At 37.4% G+C, this 16,903-nt stretch overlaps 1 protein-coding gene across 1 annotated transcript; it reads right to left on the bottom strand.

Moving 5' to 3' along the window:
- Positions 1-6,795: 6,795 nt before the first annotated feature.
- Positions 6,796-10,718, bottom strand: LOC117378100 (type-2 angiotensin II receptor-like). The gene is made up of 2 exons (XM_055225074.1): positions 10,570-10,718; positions 6,796-8,679 (listed from the first exon to the last, which is right to left on the bottom strand). Exon 2 carries the CDS (start codon positions 8,635-8,637, stop codon positions 7,408-7,410), a length of 1,230 nt encoding a protein of 409 aa, XP_055081049.1. The 5' UTR covers positions 8,638-8,679; positions 10,570-10,718; the 3' UTR covers positions 6,796-7,407.
- Between the last annotated feature and the right edge of the window lie 6,185 nt (positions 10,719-16,903).

Raw genomic sequence — 16,903 nt, 5'->3', positions numbered from 1 at the left:
TACTGATATTGCAGTGGGACACGCATACATACACAGGTCCTTCAAGTCTCTTTACAATTTTCTTTTCATTTCTTGCCATATTTGCTTTAGTTCAGTAATGTCCCGTATGTCCTGTATCTTCGTTTGATACATGATATCTGTAACAAATGCAGAGGTGTGATGTTTGGTGAACGTGGTGGCCATGGAAATGGCCCATCCCTTCCAATCCAATGGTTTAGAAATATGTGGCTGACAAACTCACGAACATGAAGACCCCAATGTGATTAAAAAAGTTATAACCATTGAGTACAATACAAATCAAATATATCTTATCAATTACCTTTGTAATTAAATTTTATGATTGCAAAGAGACTTTATGGACACCCCGCTCATTCATTCTTCAATTCTGTCAGACTGCTGGTGGACACCGCCTTATATCTATCTGAGGGGAGGGACTAATTACGCTGAAACTGTAAACATTTATCGTCTCCAGTTTCAGCTGAAACTAACCTATTCAGCCCTTAACGACCCTGCTATTGTTATATATATATATATATATATATATATATATATATATATATATATATATATATATATATATATATATATATATATATATATATATATATATATATATATATATATATATATATATATACACACACACATACATATACTGAAAATGTAGAAAATTACACATCCTTATTGTGGACTTGCATCTCCACAAACCTGACTATTACCTGACCTGGAGGAGGGCCCTCTACAGGTTGTCTCAAAGGAAAGGATCTTCTGTCAGCTATAATATTCCACAGTATGGCATAAAACTTATCTTCGTAAAGAATGTTCCAAAGTGTAGTTTTAACTTTCTGTTTCCATGGAATCATGCAGGTGGTGAGCTGCCTTCAGAATGTTACACGGTGTTACTTTAACATTGCACATTTTCTGGAGGAGGGTCTGCTACCTGCTTGTACAACAATAGCTGCTCATTTGATAGTGTTTGTCCTCTGATCTTTAGATTGTTTGAATACTAGTCCAATACAAACACTGGTTGAATAATTTGTTATCAGCCCCAAGTCTGGATACATACTGTCAATGTAATGTAAAAAAAAAAAATACAAGCAAATCACACAATGGATGTAATACACCCAGATCCGGTAATATTTTCCTTATCAGTACTCCTAGGGAGGCCACAGCTAGTTGGTTTTACACCAAACGGCCTTCCTCGTGGGTCTGTCATTTGGACTAACTCATATTTTGGCTGATTAAAATGGTGAAATATTCTTTTTGAACAACAAATGAAGGCAGGCACTGGATGAGTCTTTCGGGCCCAATGTCAAAGCCATTCACTGAGCCTGGAAAATTAGGTATCAGAAATAATGTGAAAAATAGAAGAAAAAAAAAGGACTGATCTAAATTCACCTGTGACTGTGCAAAATGTTCCATATTAACAAAAATAATGACTGTGAACCAAGTAGACAATAATGTGAGTGTTTATGTATCATTTGATAGAGACAGATACAACAAGATTAATGGTAAATTGTAATATTTTTACATAGCCCTTTTCTAACATCAAGGCACTCAAAGCACTTTACATCAAGGAACCACTCACTCATTCATACACCAATGTATGTAGACACTGGGGGTGAGGTGGGCTAAGTGTCTTGCCCAAGGACACAATGACAGTATTCATCTGTGGGACCTGCACCACTCTACCAATGATTTATCGAATAGTCAACCTTTGGATCAGAGGGCAAACACTCTACCAACTGAGCTACTATCGCTCATAGGGTTAGGGTTTGCAATCACAGTGTTTATAGCCACGGGGAATTTCTAACACTAGTAGGTAGGCCTGTCGACAAAAATTTGGGAGCCCGGGGCAAGAAGCCTTACATGGGCCCCCCTTTACAATAAAATAATCGGGAGAGGGTCCAATTCTGGGCTTCTAAGACCCTGGGACCCAGGACAACAGACCCCATTGTCTCCCCAGTGGGGCAGTTGTCACTATATGTAATATTAAATAGGTTTAATAATAATAATAATAATAATGATGATGATGATGATGATGATGATGATGATGATGATGATGATAATAATAATAATAATAATAATAATAATAATAATAATAATAATAATAATAATAATAATAATAATAATAATAATAATAATAATAATAAATACAGTGATGCCAAGAAGACCAAATAGGTTGCACAATCATCTGACAACTTCTTTCACTGTACCTTCAGAAATCCTTCCAATCACCACCAGGATCATCCATCTGTGTCACCGCCCCTTTCTGCTCCTTCTACCCGCTCTATGTGCACTCTCCCCGGGAGTGCAAAGATCATGAGCGCAGGGACTCTGGGTCTGTCTCTCGCTAAACCCACTGGTGCAATCTGACTGTGTGAATCTACAGCCCCACAGCATCATCTAGTGGAGGAAAACAGGTTAACATGAACTAACTGTGCCAAGGACAGTGTTACACAAATATTATCTAAGGGACCTATTTTGGACATTGCCAAGTGAATCACCATCACCAGAGGGGCTGAGTCATCTGCTGTTTTGATCTCGGATGCAAATAAAAACAGGAATTCATTTCAGTATGCGTCTTTGAGGCCAACCAACGAATAGACACGCACCCACAGACAAATAACCGCTTAGGCACTTCAGTACCAGGTATAAGGTATTTAAACAAAATACGATTTGAAAAGCACACTAGTTAAATTGAATCACATCACTGCTATTCATTTATTGTTCATGCAACTTTATGTAATTGAATCCATCATACTGGGTTCTATTTTTGCTTATTTCCAAGTGATTCACGACTGCCAATGCCCAATGCCGAGCAGATGGTCCAAACTTTTACCATTTGAATCAGTATAGTGAAATTGAAAACAGAGATGCATTTTCTTCCCCTTTCATACAAAATAGATCTTTAATGCAAAATTAATGTCCCATAAAAGACAGTAATACACTGCATTTAAGGAACCCAGTTTACTGAATGCCAACTGAATCACTGGCAGCATCAGCAGAAGCTCTGAGTCATCTGCCATTTTGATCTGAGATAAAAATTAAACTATAAAATGACAATCCTTTTATACAATGTCTAACGTGTCTGAAATAGGTGATATGCTCCAGCTAAGGTAGTCCTGGCCAAGACCAAGCCTTGCTCCAGATCCGGAGATGGGTTCTGCTTGTGACAGGTTGCTCTAGTGGCACTGAAGGTTAGGTCAAATGCAGATTTATGGGGACAGCAAAGTGTACATTAAATGCATATATTGCACATAATTGATTCTTGTGATATTTAAGCCATGTTATAGAATAGAATAAATCTTTATTGTCATTGCAACATGCCACATGTACAACGAAAATTTAAAAGTGTCGAGCAGTTTAAGGTGCTAAGAAAACAAAAAACCCCTCACACATACATCATACATACATACATCCCACCTATTTCACAATCGCATACAAATAATAAATATATTAAAATATATATATATATACATATATTTAGTAAGTGCGGGTATGTTTATTTAGTATAGTTATGATTGTAGGATAAAAACTATTCTTCAGCCTATTTGTCCTTGCTCTGATTGATCTATATCTCCGACCCGACGGTAATAGTTCAAACAGAGAGTGGCAGGGGTGTGAGGTGTCCCCGAGGATGTGTTGGCCCTTTTTAAGACAGTGGAAAGTGTATAAGTCAGCCAGTGTCTTGAGAGGGCAGCCAATGGTCTTCTGAGCTGCGTTTATGACCCTCTGGACAGCTTTCCTCTGAGCCGCCGTGCAGCTGGTATACCACACGCCGATGCAATAGTTCAAAATACTCTCTACGCAGCAGCGGTAGAAAGACAGCAGAAGTCTCTGTGTGATGTTATTTTTCCTCAGCACCCTGAGGGAGAAGAGTCTCTGCTGGGCCTTCTTCAGGAGCTCAGAGGTGTTTTTCCTCCAGGCCAGGCCTTCCTCGATCTGGACTCCCAGAAACCTGAAATCGGTGACCCTCTCCACCCAATCCCCACTGATGGAGAGTGGAGAAATGTCAGTTTTCTTCCTCCTGTAGTCTATGATCAGCTCCTTCGTTTTTTGGTGTTAAGGAGCAGGTTATTCTCCTTACACCACCCCAATAGTCGCTGCACCTCATCCCTGTACGCTGACTCATCCCCCCCGGTGATGAGTCCCACCACTGTGATGTCATCCGCATACTTCACAATGGTGTTACTGTCGTGGGCAGGGACACAGTCATACGTGCTTTCGTAGCAAACTCCGATCTTTAGGAGATCACTTCGGCTGTACGTGTGGTTATAATGTTGTTTCCTCCTCGAAAACATATCTGGAGTTGTGTTTTATTCCATTAGTGCAATTTGTTATACTGTATTACTATTTATTTTTCATATTTTGATAATACTTTTAACGTCATACTTAGGAACAATAAAGGAAAACACTATATTATCCACATAGAGACAACCAGGCAATCAGAAATGTTACATGGTGCAACATTCATTAAAAAAAATAAATAAATAGTGAAAGTAACATTTGAGTCCAGCTCCACAGTTGAGCACCTTTCCTCTTTCACATTAAAAATCCAAGGTTTCCGAGCTGTCATGGTTACCAAAAAAACAAAACACCAAATCTAGGCACTCTGGGACATTTTTACATGATATATTCAAAGCTTCCAAAATAAACCAAGTCTCTAGGGTCAAAAATAAAAACTTGCAAAAGATTGACACTGCACACAAATTTATCTGAGAAATATTGATTAGTTGACTACAACTACACTTGACTTGATATAAAACTTACTAAACCAATATATTATACTGTTAGTAACTTCACTTTTTAAACATATGGTGCAATATTTGTCTCAGTGTCAGTGAACATTTGCTTTTGAGTATCATTGTTTGTTTGTTTTTTTATATATACTGCCTAGACAGGATATCTTGGTAGTTTATTGTTCTTTTTCTATGCATTGCGTTATCTGTGTATTTGTTTTTTGTTGACTTTTATGTGAAGCACTTTGGGTAGCTGAAGTCGTTTTTAAATGTGCTATATAAATAACCTTGAATTGCATACAACAACGCCTCTTACACTGATTGTACTTAATAGCCTTTTATACTTGCATAATGTTGTATTTTACTGTTTTACGTCTTTTTATATCTTTACTCTATTCAACATTTATGGGTAGATGGTAAATGGTCACATTTTTATCTTGCGTCTTTCCATTTTCAATGTACTCAAAGCGCTTTATATCACTAACCCATTCATACAGGTGGGTTAAGTGTCTTGCCCAAGGACACAACAACAGCATTTGTCTGTGGGAGTTGGAAACGCTCTAACAACTTGTGGGACAGTGGATCTGATCGCTTTGCCAATGATGTTTACGTCGAGAGTGGGATTCAAACCGCCAAAATTCGCATCAGTTATTTATCTTTTTTTGGATTTCATATTTTTATTCTCTTAAACTATTCAATGCAACACAGGAATTTAACCATTGTGGGACAAATAAACATCCTTCCTTCCATCCTATTTTATTTTATTTTATTTTATTTTATTTTATTTTATTTTATTTTATTTTATTTTATTTTATTTTATTTTATTTTATTTTATTTTATTTTATTTTATTTTATTTTATTTTATTTTATTTTATTTTATTTTATTTTATTTTATTTTATTTTATTTTATTTTATTTTATTTATTTCTTTATTTATTTCTTTATTTATTTTTTATTTTATTTTTTTTTTAAGCCAATGTATTTCTATTGATAGGAATTGAATGATAGGTTTCTGCCTGTCAATAATCCCCATCAGACCTGGAGAAGACCAGGCTACGCACCTTTGTAAAGTATTTGGAAGCTGTGTTTAGTCTTGTTGTTTTCAGAGTAGTGCCGTGTCCCAGCTGTGGAGGTACAGCTGGTCAGAGGAATGTACTGAGGATGGATTTACTTTGACTAAATATGTGAACTATCTGAACACCTCGGAATGACAGCCGCACATTAACCATAACACGGTCAAGTCAGGTCACCAGGGCAACCCATAGATAACCTCCATAATAACAGGCTATTTACTGCAGTTAAAACTTGTCTCATTAAGACTTCATTGATGCATCTTAATCACTTGTAAAATACCTAGGTGTTAACTTCATTAGTGCTTTACTTTATCATATGTACTTTCTGTGCTGTGTTTATATCATATACTGTATATATAAACAGTCTATGGTTTATGTCTTAGAGCCTTATGCCATATAAGATGGAGGGCAATGACCTGTTTTTAAATAAATCTCAAAACCAGAAATACCCTTTTTATATGTCCTAAGGTGGTCATACTATTATTATAGCTAAAAGATAGATAAGCTAATTGTGCATGTCCCAAATGAATAACAAAATGATTAAAAAAAAAAAAAAAAGTTGTGTTATTTTATTTTATTTTTTTCTGACACAGAATATGTTGAACTTTGTGTCTGAAAATACAGAGAAATGAACTATAATGAACTACTTACTTTGAAAAAGTAAAGTCTCAAATAGCATCCATTGAATTGGCACAGATTGGCCTTTCTCTCCTCTCTGCAATATCATAATATTAATCTATTTTCCTATGAGCTGTTGGCGTGAAAAATTCGCTTCTGTCCCATTTCAAACCTGGGTGCATAGTTGCAGCCATCCGTATGTGTTTGGTGCATGAAGTTAATGTACGGATAAATAGTTTAACCCATGATACACGATGAAAAGAACATGGTAGATGCTTTTTCAATTTTTATTAGAGCAACTTGAGAATTTCACAGTATTACAAAGCATTTAGAAATTGCTACAGTAAAAAGTAGAAACATATTTTTATGGTAAATGAATGTCCTCATGCCACCATATATTATCCTATACATGTTTATTTTATTCCCCATTCAACAGATACCCCAGTTGTCACAAATTTACAACATAAAAACAAAACCTATTTACACATTAGAGCTGTTAAGTTGCTCATGACTCCATCTAGTGGCAAGTTCCGGCTACATTTCATATTATGTCATGTGATAAATTGTTTTGTACTAGTCCCACATGCTTCCTTTTCTGGATTTTTGAAAGGAAAGTTGGATATTGCCAATTAACACCATTTGGCAAATGAAAGCATATATAAGCACTGTACATATTTATATGAAACATTGTCCTATAATCCTCAACCCCAACAAAATACATAAATGTTGCCCTTTTTAGTGGCAAAAACATAATCAATAACAACGTCAATGACTGACCAATAGATTTGGTATTCATACAATGATACCTGCAATTTTTTGGACTTTCTTTCCAAGCAATAATACAGCAAAAAGTAGTACAAGTTTGGAGTATTCATACTTGTCCGACAGACTTGGACCTTATATACATTTTACAATAGCTTGATATCATGTTGTTTATTATCTTGAATGCATGGAACTACATCGTTTTATTTTTCTTCAAGCTGGATGAGCGTTCTCGACAATAGCCAAGTCTTTGAGATCACTGAGTTTCCTTGAAAATGAACTGAGCCTGGTGCTAAAGGACCCTCTCTTCTGGCTGTGGTGCTCCTCTCCGCGTGCTTTCACACATGCACCCAGCCCCTTGCACAGCCCACCTAACCTCCCTCTGAAATGGTGTCCGATGAAGCAGTAGAGTAGCGGGTTAATTGCTGAATTTGAGAACCCCAAGCAGAGAGTAATTGGGGTGAAATTCTGAATGGTCCAATCCACCCAACATCCTTCCAACCATCCGTAAGCTTTGCCAATATCGAACATGGTAATGCAATGAAATGGAAACCAACATAGGAAAAATGCTATTACAACTGCAGCTACTGTCCATAAGACTCTTTGCAGTCCTCTTCCCTCAAGCGGTTTGCTATTACCGGACCTCGGGTGGGGGCAAGGGGTCGGCGGACGCTCAAATGTTCCTTTCTGATCTTTAGATTCCACGCATTTTTTCACGGACTGCTTTGTACTTTGCATTCTTACCAGGCCTGTGTCAGCTAGTAAGTGTCTCCCAATAACACCGTAACAGCAGCAGATAACGATCAAAGGAAGGACGAAACCTACTATTACCTTCATCCAGGCGAGAGCAAAGAACCAGGTTTCGTTTGGGTACTTGATGCCGCATGCTTTGACGTCCAACTCCGGGATAGCGTGGATGTCCCGTAGAGCTAGCGTCGGAGCGGAGCAGAGACAAGCCAAGACCCATACTAAAATGCAGGTGAATATCGCAATTTTGGGGTCGCGAGCACTTAGGGACCTCAAAGGGTGGACAATAGCTAGATACCTGTCGATACTCATGCACATAATGAAGAAGATGGATGCGTAGAGGTTGAAATTTAAGAGCGCGCCGCATATTTTACAAGTCACACGTCCAAAAGTCCAGTTGTAGTTTTGTGAATAGTATGCAGCCCATAGTGGTAGCGAAAGTAGGAATAGCAAATCGGCAACGCATAAGTTTACCATAAAAGTATTGGCAACACTTTTTGGCGTACTTGAATGAGCTAAAACGCTAATAGCTAAGACATTGCCGACAGTGCCAAATATGCTAATAATGCTAAATATTGCAGGGATGAGTGTAGACATGTCGATACGGGTCCATTCTTCACCACAAGGGGGCATATGAGAGGCCATAGTCGTGTTTGGCAACGCTGTAGAGTTGAAGAAGTCATTTGAGTTTTCCATGATGACAAATGATGTAAATGTCTCTAGATCCCAAGTTCAGGCCTAGGAAATAAAAAAGAAAGAAAAGAAAAACATTTGAAATTAGTTCACCTTTTAAGGAGACCAATACTTCAGCCATTTTCAGTGTTTCGTTTCATGGTTTTGTCAGCTGTCACAGATGATAACAAATCTAAGGAAAAATACATTACAGCATTGAGTGTTCAGGTTGTACTAGAACACAAGGTGACAGCACACACACTCCCATATGTAGAGCACACCTCAATCTATCTCCATAAATTCACTGTGTCTCTTTACATTAGACAAGCAATGTGAAAAGTGTCAAGATTCACTGTTCATGCCCTATAAATACTTACTTTCTAAACCAATTAAAAGTAAACAAAGCAATAACTATTTTCTTTGCGTTTTAGTGATTTAAATAAATATCATGGATGACAATTATTCTGATTTGACAAAGCTTCTTGAGTAAGAGATGAGAGCTGATTAAAACTAGATTCAGGTAATAATTGTTGTCTAACTTTTAGTCAAAAATAGACCAAAAATAATAACATGTTTTTTCCATTTTGGTTGTTTATTCCTCTCAAAACATGTGTCCTTTCTCTGAGAGGGCTTGCACCTCCATAAATATGACTGGGCTGGAAGAAAACTATGGCATAAATGTTCTGAAGTACAGTTTAAACTTTTTCATAGAATCGTGCAGATGATGTGCCACCTGCAGAAAGTTACATATATCTACCTTTAAATAAATCAAAGTTTTTCTTTTTTCCTAATTGGATTTTTGAGTTTTTTTCTTGCCTGGAAGGAGGGCTCAAGGACAAGGGATGCTCTGGGATAGTGATGCATATACTTGCTTCCTATGAATGTCGGCCAGTGTACTTATATTTCACTGACTGTTTCATTGTTTGTTGGTTAAATCTGCAATTTCCTGAAGCTCTATGATTCGACTGTTGTTGTGATTCTGTGCTATACCAAAAATACATCGAATTGAATAGTAAAGGTTTAATTTAAGTAGTAGACCTCAGGCTCCACTGAATTTAGAAATGAGGATTATCAATCAACAATTGTAAACTAACATTAGACAACAATCATTATCAAATCATAATCTAATCCAATACACAGGCAAGATAAGGACTATATCACAAATCAAGTAAAGTTTATGACACTGCGCTTCCACAGTGAAGCAGTCACCAAATATGTGGATTAAAGTTATGGTTATGTGTAAGTAAATCTTGTAATCCCAGACAAATAGAAGACTAATCACAAGAGTAAAGAGGAGCAGCTGAAGCACAGCACCAAAGTAGAGGCCAGACCAACCTTAGGCGATAATGGTCAGATCTCGTCTCATTAGCCACTGAGTTTAAAAGCCTTTTGAAAGAAAACCCGGAGCAGTGACTTTGCTTTCAATTGTGTTTCATGATGTAGTTCCTCAATGATGTGTTTATAACTGTTCAGCTGTTAGAATTTCTGCATGTTCGCTTTATATTTGTAGACTTATAGGCATACTATGTAACGTTTATGGTGGAGGGTCCATACTTCTCTTGGGACATGTTATTGATTTGTTTGTAATGTTCCATAGTAACACATTAAACTTATATATGTCCAAGGAGACAAATAGGTGATGCCACGAGGTCAGGTTATAGGTCAGATCTGTGAAAATCTGTAAGAATGCATGCTTTTAAGGTACTTTAAACTTGGAAAAACACCTTTAATACAATACATGCGGGACTCAAGTTAATTTAAAATGCCTCATGTTTTACAGAAACGACATGGGCAGCGCTTACACCTAATGAATTTTAATATCATAAATCAGATTTCAAAGTCTTATCCTCAAGCCTCAAGAAATGTTGAGATAAAAAGTTAAGTTAGTCAAGACATGTTTCATCCCACCCAATATAAACTCAAAAACAACCGTAAAAAGTACATTAAAAGTTTTACCTGCAGTTGCTTGACAGTTCTTAGTCCCTTTGGCTGTAGTCCATATCTTGACAATTGCTCTTCTCTAAAGTTGTAAGTAGTTTGGTATCCCAGACCGGAGCACGCGATGCCTCCTTCTCTCCGTGTGCGAATAGGGAGGCTATGTGCGTGAAATCCTGGAGACTATGAGAAACCAGATGAGTTTGGGGGTCTTATAGCTCCCCAGAGTCTAACAGTGATTGCACAACAGGGAAGCAATGCATGCGTCACACCTTCATTATTACACAGGGCTGGACTGGCCCTTGTGTGAGTGTGTGAGTGGACAGGGGTGGTCTGAGGGAGCACAAATTGTTACTACATGTGGTGTTACATTTCACACAGGCATAACATTAGACTAATATGTTAAATGTTAGTGTAATATGTGGTATTTTAGGAAAACTGTGTCACTGACTGAACACAGTTTAGTCAAAAAGAGTGTAATCTAAGATCTGAGGGAATAATGCAGAGTACAGTCCCAAGAGTGGATAAATGGAAGAGTGTAAGTGTAAAATCTAACCGATGTGTGTAGCAACTAATCATTATTTTGCCAATCAATTAACCAGGCATTTGTTTTTGTTTTTGTTTTTTTGGGGGGGTTTTTTTACACTGTGAAACCGTTGCAAATGCAACAGTTTTACACATCTGAAGCTAAAGTGATGCTGTTCCATTCTCAAGCCACTGTTTGTCTGGCACAGTGCAAGAAGATCCTGGGGCTGATTCCCAGACAGGGATGTCATGTTCTCCTCATGTTTCATTCATGAGCTACAGTTTCTCCTGCCCCCAAAAACATGCTGGATGGACTACAGTGGCGACGTGCACAGCAAATCTTTGTTAGGATTCAATTCAATTCAATTCAATTCATTTATTTTTGTAACGCCCAAAAAAAAGGATTGAAAGAAGCTCTTCTCTCAACCCTAACCCACATGCTATTCTTAACCAACTTAAATATGTAAATAGTACCAGAAGTAAAGTAGCCAACAGTGGATCTACACTCCAGACAGTGGCTACAGCCAGACCCTTTTAGGGGTGAATGCTGTTGTCTCATTTCTGTAATACAAATAAACCACTAAAGAGAAAAAGAGTTCAAACCTCACTTTGACCAGCGCATACTGTTGTTGTGTCCTTGGATAAGGCGCTTGACTCACCTTGATGTTGGTCAGACGGGTGGAGAATGGCACACTTGCTTTTACCAGACTACCCCAGGGCAGAGGTATCTTAACCTTTTCCCATCTTCAACACTGCTAGTTTTTTCTCCATCTAAATGAACACTATTGCTGAATCTCCTGTAACTCCCTTTTCACATCCTCTCACCTGTTCCTAATAACGCAACACAGGGTACCACACTGCCCCCTGTCTGTCACATCTGAGACCACTGACCCCACCAAATCTCGTCTGTTAATTAGCCACGCATCATGTTCAGTGTCAGACCTTTTCCCCACTTTGCGGTCAAGATAAGCCATGGGAAATATTTACAATACTGTCTAACGGAAGTCCCAAGCACCACTAGCACAGCTCCAAGGGCCGGGGGAGGCACAGCTAAAACATGAGATGAACCAGGAGGAGCTAGGGTGGAGGAGGCTGCAGGGAGTGAACAAGGAAAATGAGAAGGAGACGAGGAAAGAAGAAAAAAGCGGAGATTCCCTTGAGTGGTTTTTCATTAAGAGCCTCTGGTGCTAGTTAATGAGGGCTGTGTGAGCACCATTACACCACAGCAGCTTTGATCAGTGCAGTCGACTCAAACCGAATGTGTCTGTGCTATACTCTGTTGAGAGGAGTTCTGCTGCAGGCCTTTTATGAGATTATATCAATGCAAAAATATGGTGTTACCAAAATGTCCAACTCAATTTAAGAATAACGCTTGATTTTGATATCATAATCATAACAGTATTTTGTTGACAATAATGTAATTTTCACCATACTACGGTAGTTCTTCAATAGCTTAAGAACATTGTAAAACTATGTCTGTGTAATCCCTCAGTTGTCTCAGGTCTGATTCATAGCAAAAGATTAAGTTTAAATCTGACAACTGGACAAATCGTTGTAGGAGTGGAGATGTTTCGCTGCTCATCCAAGCCGCTTCTTCAGTTCTGAACTGAAGAAGTTGACAGATTTAAACTTTGTCTTTTGCTTATCCTATTTGTGTGATTTTGTTCAGTATCGATACTTCAAAATCGATACAATGAGTGTTTTAGTATTCATTTGTTTCATTTAAATGTTTTGATAAAACAATGTGGAAGTATCAGCCTTTTGACGATGCAATGCCATATGCCAACAGATAAAACCTAAATCTGGGTTAAATTTATCTTATTTCGTTATGTATTTATCTTAATTTATACAGGGGGACTCAATGAGAGCACTTAGGTTCTCTTTTTCATGGGCGCCCTGTTTAAAATACAATAAAAAACTGAAAAAAACAATCAAAAGCAAATAAGTCCATATAAAACATCAAAAACAAGTGCAGGTGTGTATAAAAGTTTGTTATCAGATTATTAAACTGCAAATGTGTTACCAGCGTGTTCAGTTTTGCTTTTCCTTGGAGTGCTTTCCATTTTTGTGAAGCAAAGCAGCTAAAAGCCCTCTTTCCCATCTCAGTTCTGGTGTGGCTCGTCCTTAGCCTTAAATGGGTTATTGCAATTGGTGACCCGTGTTTTCAAATAAGTGACACAATTTCCTCCTCAAATAACACAATATCTCATCTCATCATATAAAAAACACACAAACCCTTTATTTTCCTTCTCTGGAATGCATGTATTCATCTTTAGTATGGGCACAGTTTCATATGCATATCTTGTATATTACTTTGCACCGGACTGCATTTACGTCTTTTCACAACAATAAAACATTACAAATAAACAGGACATTTTGTTTTAAATATATACTTAATTTGTGCCTGTCTTGAATTCATATCTGATTCACTGTTGCATATTTCTTTCTGTCAAATCCATACGCGGCCTCTTCAATCTTATTCAAACTCACACAGTGGCCCCTCCTTCCTTTGTTTACATGCATGTTCACTCTACACCTCATTGAACAGCTCTCGGACTGTGACGTTTGTCTAATGGCTGTGAAAATGCAGCCTCCGTGAATGATGAATGGACGTTGTATGTTTTGAAACTAGAAGGTGAGTTAGTGTCTCAAGCAGGATATGAAAAATGTGGAATGTCACTAAAATGAAAAAAAATAAACAAAAAAACTTAACAGAATACAATGTTCTCGTCGGTCGGTGGCATGCGGGGTATGCACAGTTGTTGCTCTCCCACACACAAGCGTTGAACAGAAAATCCTCTGGCTAAACATCATGACAAAATTGGGTATTTATGGAGTGAGGCGTGCCTAAATCAATAAAATAAATAAAATAATAGAAAAAAAAAACTTGCTTCTCTGTATCCCTGTATCAAAACCTTATGTCTACTTTGACCACATGTTGAGAGAAGATATTTATCATTTATACTGAATTGTGAGTTGGCAGGATTTACCGAGTTTCGGATTAAAGTATTGCACAATTAATTGGATTTATCTGAACTTAAATTAGTTCTCCTTTGCTCTGCCAAAACTTTTGATGGTCATTTGGACTCACATTCTTTAGTTTGTGATGCAAGATTATACAACTTTCCAAAATAGCAGTGGTTTTCAAATAGTGGAACGAGAAAAACAGGAAAATATAAAAAAAATAAAAAATAAAAAATAAATAACTCATGGACTACTGTCAGAGGTCGGTAGAGGAGCAAGAAATGTTACTCAAATGAACTGTTACTTCAAAATTACTCATATAAAAAGTAGTTGAAGAAATTACACAAGAGAAAACTGTAACTTCCTGAAGATAACATCTGATTTGGATAAAAATACGGAGTCGTTTCCAAATACATTTTGCCCCTACTTAATTAAGTATCTTGCAGTGTACATGAGTAAAAATTTTGGTTACTCTTTCCAGTGTGAGTGTGTTAAAGTGACAAAAGCTGTTATATCGTGTTGATAGTGATTTGAATATGTTTTTTCCATTGCTCTTTCAGATTCAAATGTTTGTGGTCTGTCCTTTGAAAATATCACATGTATCGTATTATTTGATATTTCCAAATACCATGTTATGTCCAAGCACTTACTACTATAGTTGCTCTTACTTGAGAAGTAGCCCTGCCAAATCTTTAAAATGATTATTAACTGAGCAGCCTGATTTTTCTATCCATGAAATTGTGTAATGTTATTTAGAAGTATAACATTACTCTTACTTATCCACCTGTTTCTGTTTTGGGTATATCCATCATATTAATAGGTCACAATTTGTATTTATTTCAATATTATTAAAATATATAAAAAATGTTGCAAGTTGATTTGGTATAAAATAATGTTCACTAAAGATATTTGATTATTGTGACATGTTGATTCATTGGTCCAAATTAAAATGTTTTACTTATCTAATCTTCTAATTCCTAATACCACTGAAAGCAAAAATGTGATTGAGTAACTCCTTCGTTTTTCATGGCTTATAATGTAATGATTCAGTGTCAGTACTGTTTCTCTTGGTAGGACGTCCACTGCAGAACCATCAGAAAAAGAGGGAGAGGGAGGGAGTGAGAGAAATGGAGGGAGAGAAGAGAGAGAGGGGCTGTGGGAGTGTGAATCTGTGTGAGTTCAGATTATACAAACTCTAAGCAAAGGCATGATAAGAAGAGCACAGGAGGAGAGGGTGTCAAACTATTGCTCAAATGAAAGTCTTTTTAGCATTACTATATCATTATTGAGTCAAGTTGTACCAAACTGGCAACTTCATAAAACATTACTAAGCCTGCATTTGTACATTCATACTGTAACCAAAATATGACCCTATAGCTAAACAAACTATGATATATGGTAAATTCACAGATAAACGTTTTATTTATTTATTTATTTTTTGTAAAATGACGATCAAATAACAAGACCTCTACAGTTACCTAATGCCCTGGTTAAACGCAAACTCACTTTGTAACTTGACCTCCGTCTGCTTGTTATTGCTTTGATTGGAAAAGTTCCACAGTATTAAACCTCCCTCCCTGTGGAGACAAGTAAGTGATGCCACCAGGCGAAGTTATAAGTCAGATCTGTGGAGTTACAAGCTACAGAATGCATGATTTACAAAGTAACTTGACACTTGACTGTAACTGAATAAATGTTAGTTAAGTAAGTTTAATGCCCTCCAGGTGTAACTGAGTGGGGATATTTTTTCTAACCATAGCAGTATTCAAACATTTAACCAAAAGCACTCAGATAACATTCCAATCTTAGTTTAGGTTTTTAAATGGCCTGTGTTAATATTTTGCCCATTTTGAGTTCTCCACATTTAATGAAGAACTCAGTGAAAACACTTTCATATGTTGTTGTATCCGATTCCAAAACAAACCATGACAAGGACATGGTACTTGATAACCAGTTGTTTAATTTACAGTCATTTAAGATGGAACAAGGTAGCTTCTGGGCTGGTCTAATTGGGCTCATCCTGTGCAGGGCGCTTTTCTTCTATTAAATAAACAGTTACACTTGCACATTCACACTGACTTTATACCTGACCAGCCCCATCTACAGTGAACACCAGGCATTGCCCTTGGGACCTATGGCACTATGGGAAAACCTGGGTTAGGACCAGTCAAATATTATATAAATATTATATATATTATATAAACAATCATTCTCTACCAAATGTTGCCAAACCAACCAGATCGACAATGAGGACAAACAAAGAGGTCAGAGGCTGACTAAAGTTCGCCTTGCACTTTTATATTTTGAGGTCAGGCGCCCCCTGATGGTGGGCGTTGCAAATTGCCATGACCTACTCATTCAAGGACATAAACTAATATAATCAATTCAAGATATTTCCGTAGCGCCAGTGGCTATTTTAAGACACTTTTTGTCTGCAATTAATGAAGAAGTTTCCATTGAACTTTGCAACATATTTGTATGCCAAGAGATGATAGCATGTTTACAGTGAGTCACATTATGTGCAGTAATGGCACGACATCCACACATATACAACAGCAGTGTGTTTATTTGAAGTGTCCCCAAACACTTTTAATTTACTTATGTAATGGTGCTTATATATCCACTGATAAATGGGATGGGGTGAAGGGGGGTTCTCATTCGCTTGACCCTGGGAAGATATCCACCAACCACCGCCATCCCAGAGTCCTCTGTGGAAAATCTGGTCCCAAGAAGGCAAAGGTCAAAGTTGAGGATTTGAACCCACACTTCCTCTGCGCAGGGCTGAAAAAAGCATCGTGAACGAACAGACACCACCAGAGGTACTTTAGTTCTCATAGCACATCCACAGTCACAGGCCTCCTCCATG

This window comes from Periophthalmus magnuspinnatus, chromosome 10, assembly GCF_009829125.3.
Source record: "Periophthalmus magnuspinnatus isolate fPerMag1 chromosome 10, fPerMag1.2.pri, whole genome shotgun sequence".
In the NCBI taxonomy this organism is placed as follows: Eukaryota; Metazoa; Chordata; class Actinopteri; order Gobiiformes; family Gobiidae; genus Periophthalmus; species Periophthalmus magnuspinnatus.
This window is presented reverse-complemented; position numbering and strand designations above follow the sequence as displayed.

Coding starts and splice junctions, on each gene's coding strand:
- LOC117378100 (XM_055225074.1), bottom strand. CDS start 8,637: ATGGAAAACTCAAATGACTTCTTCAACTCTACAGCGTTGCCAAACACG.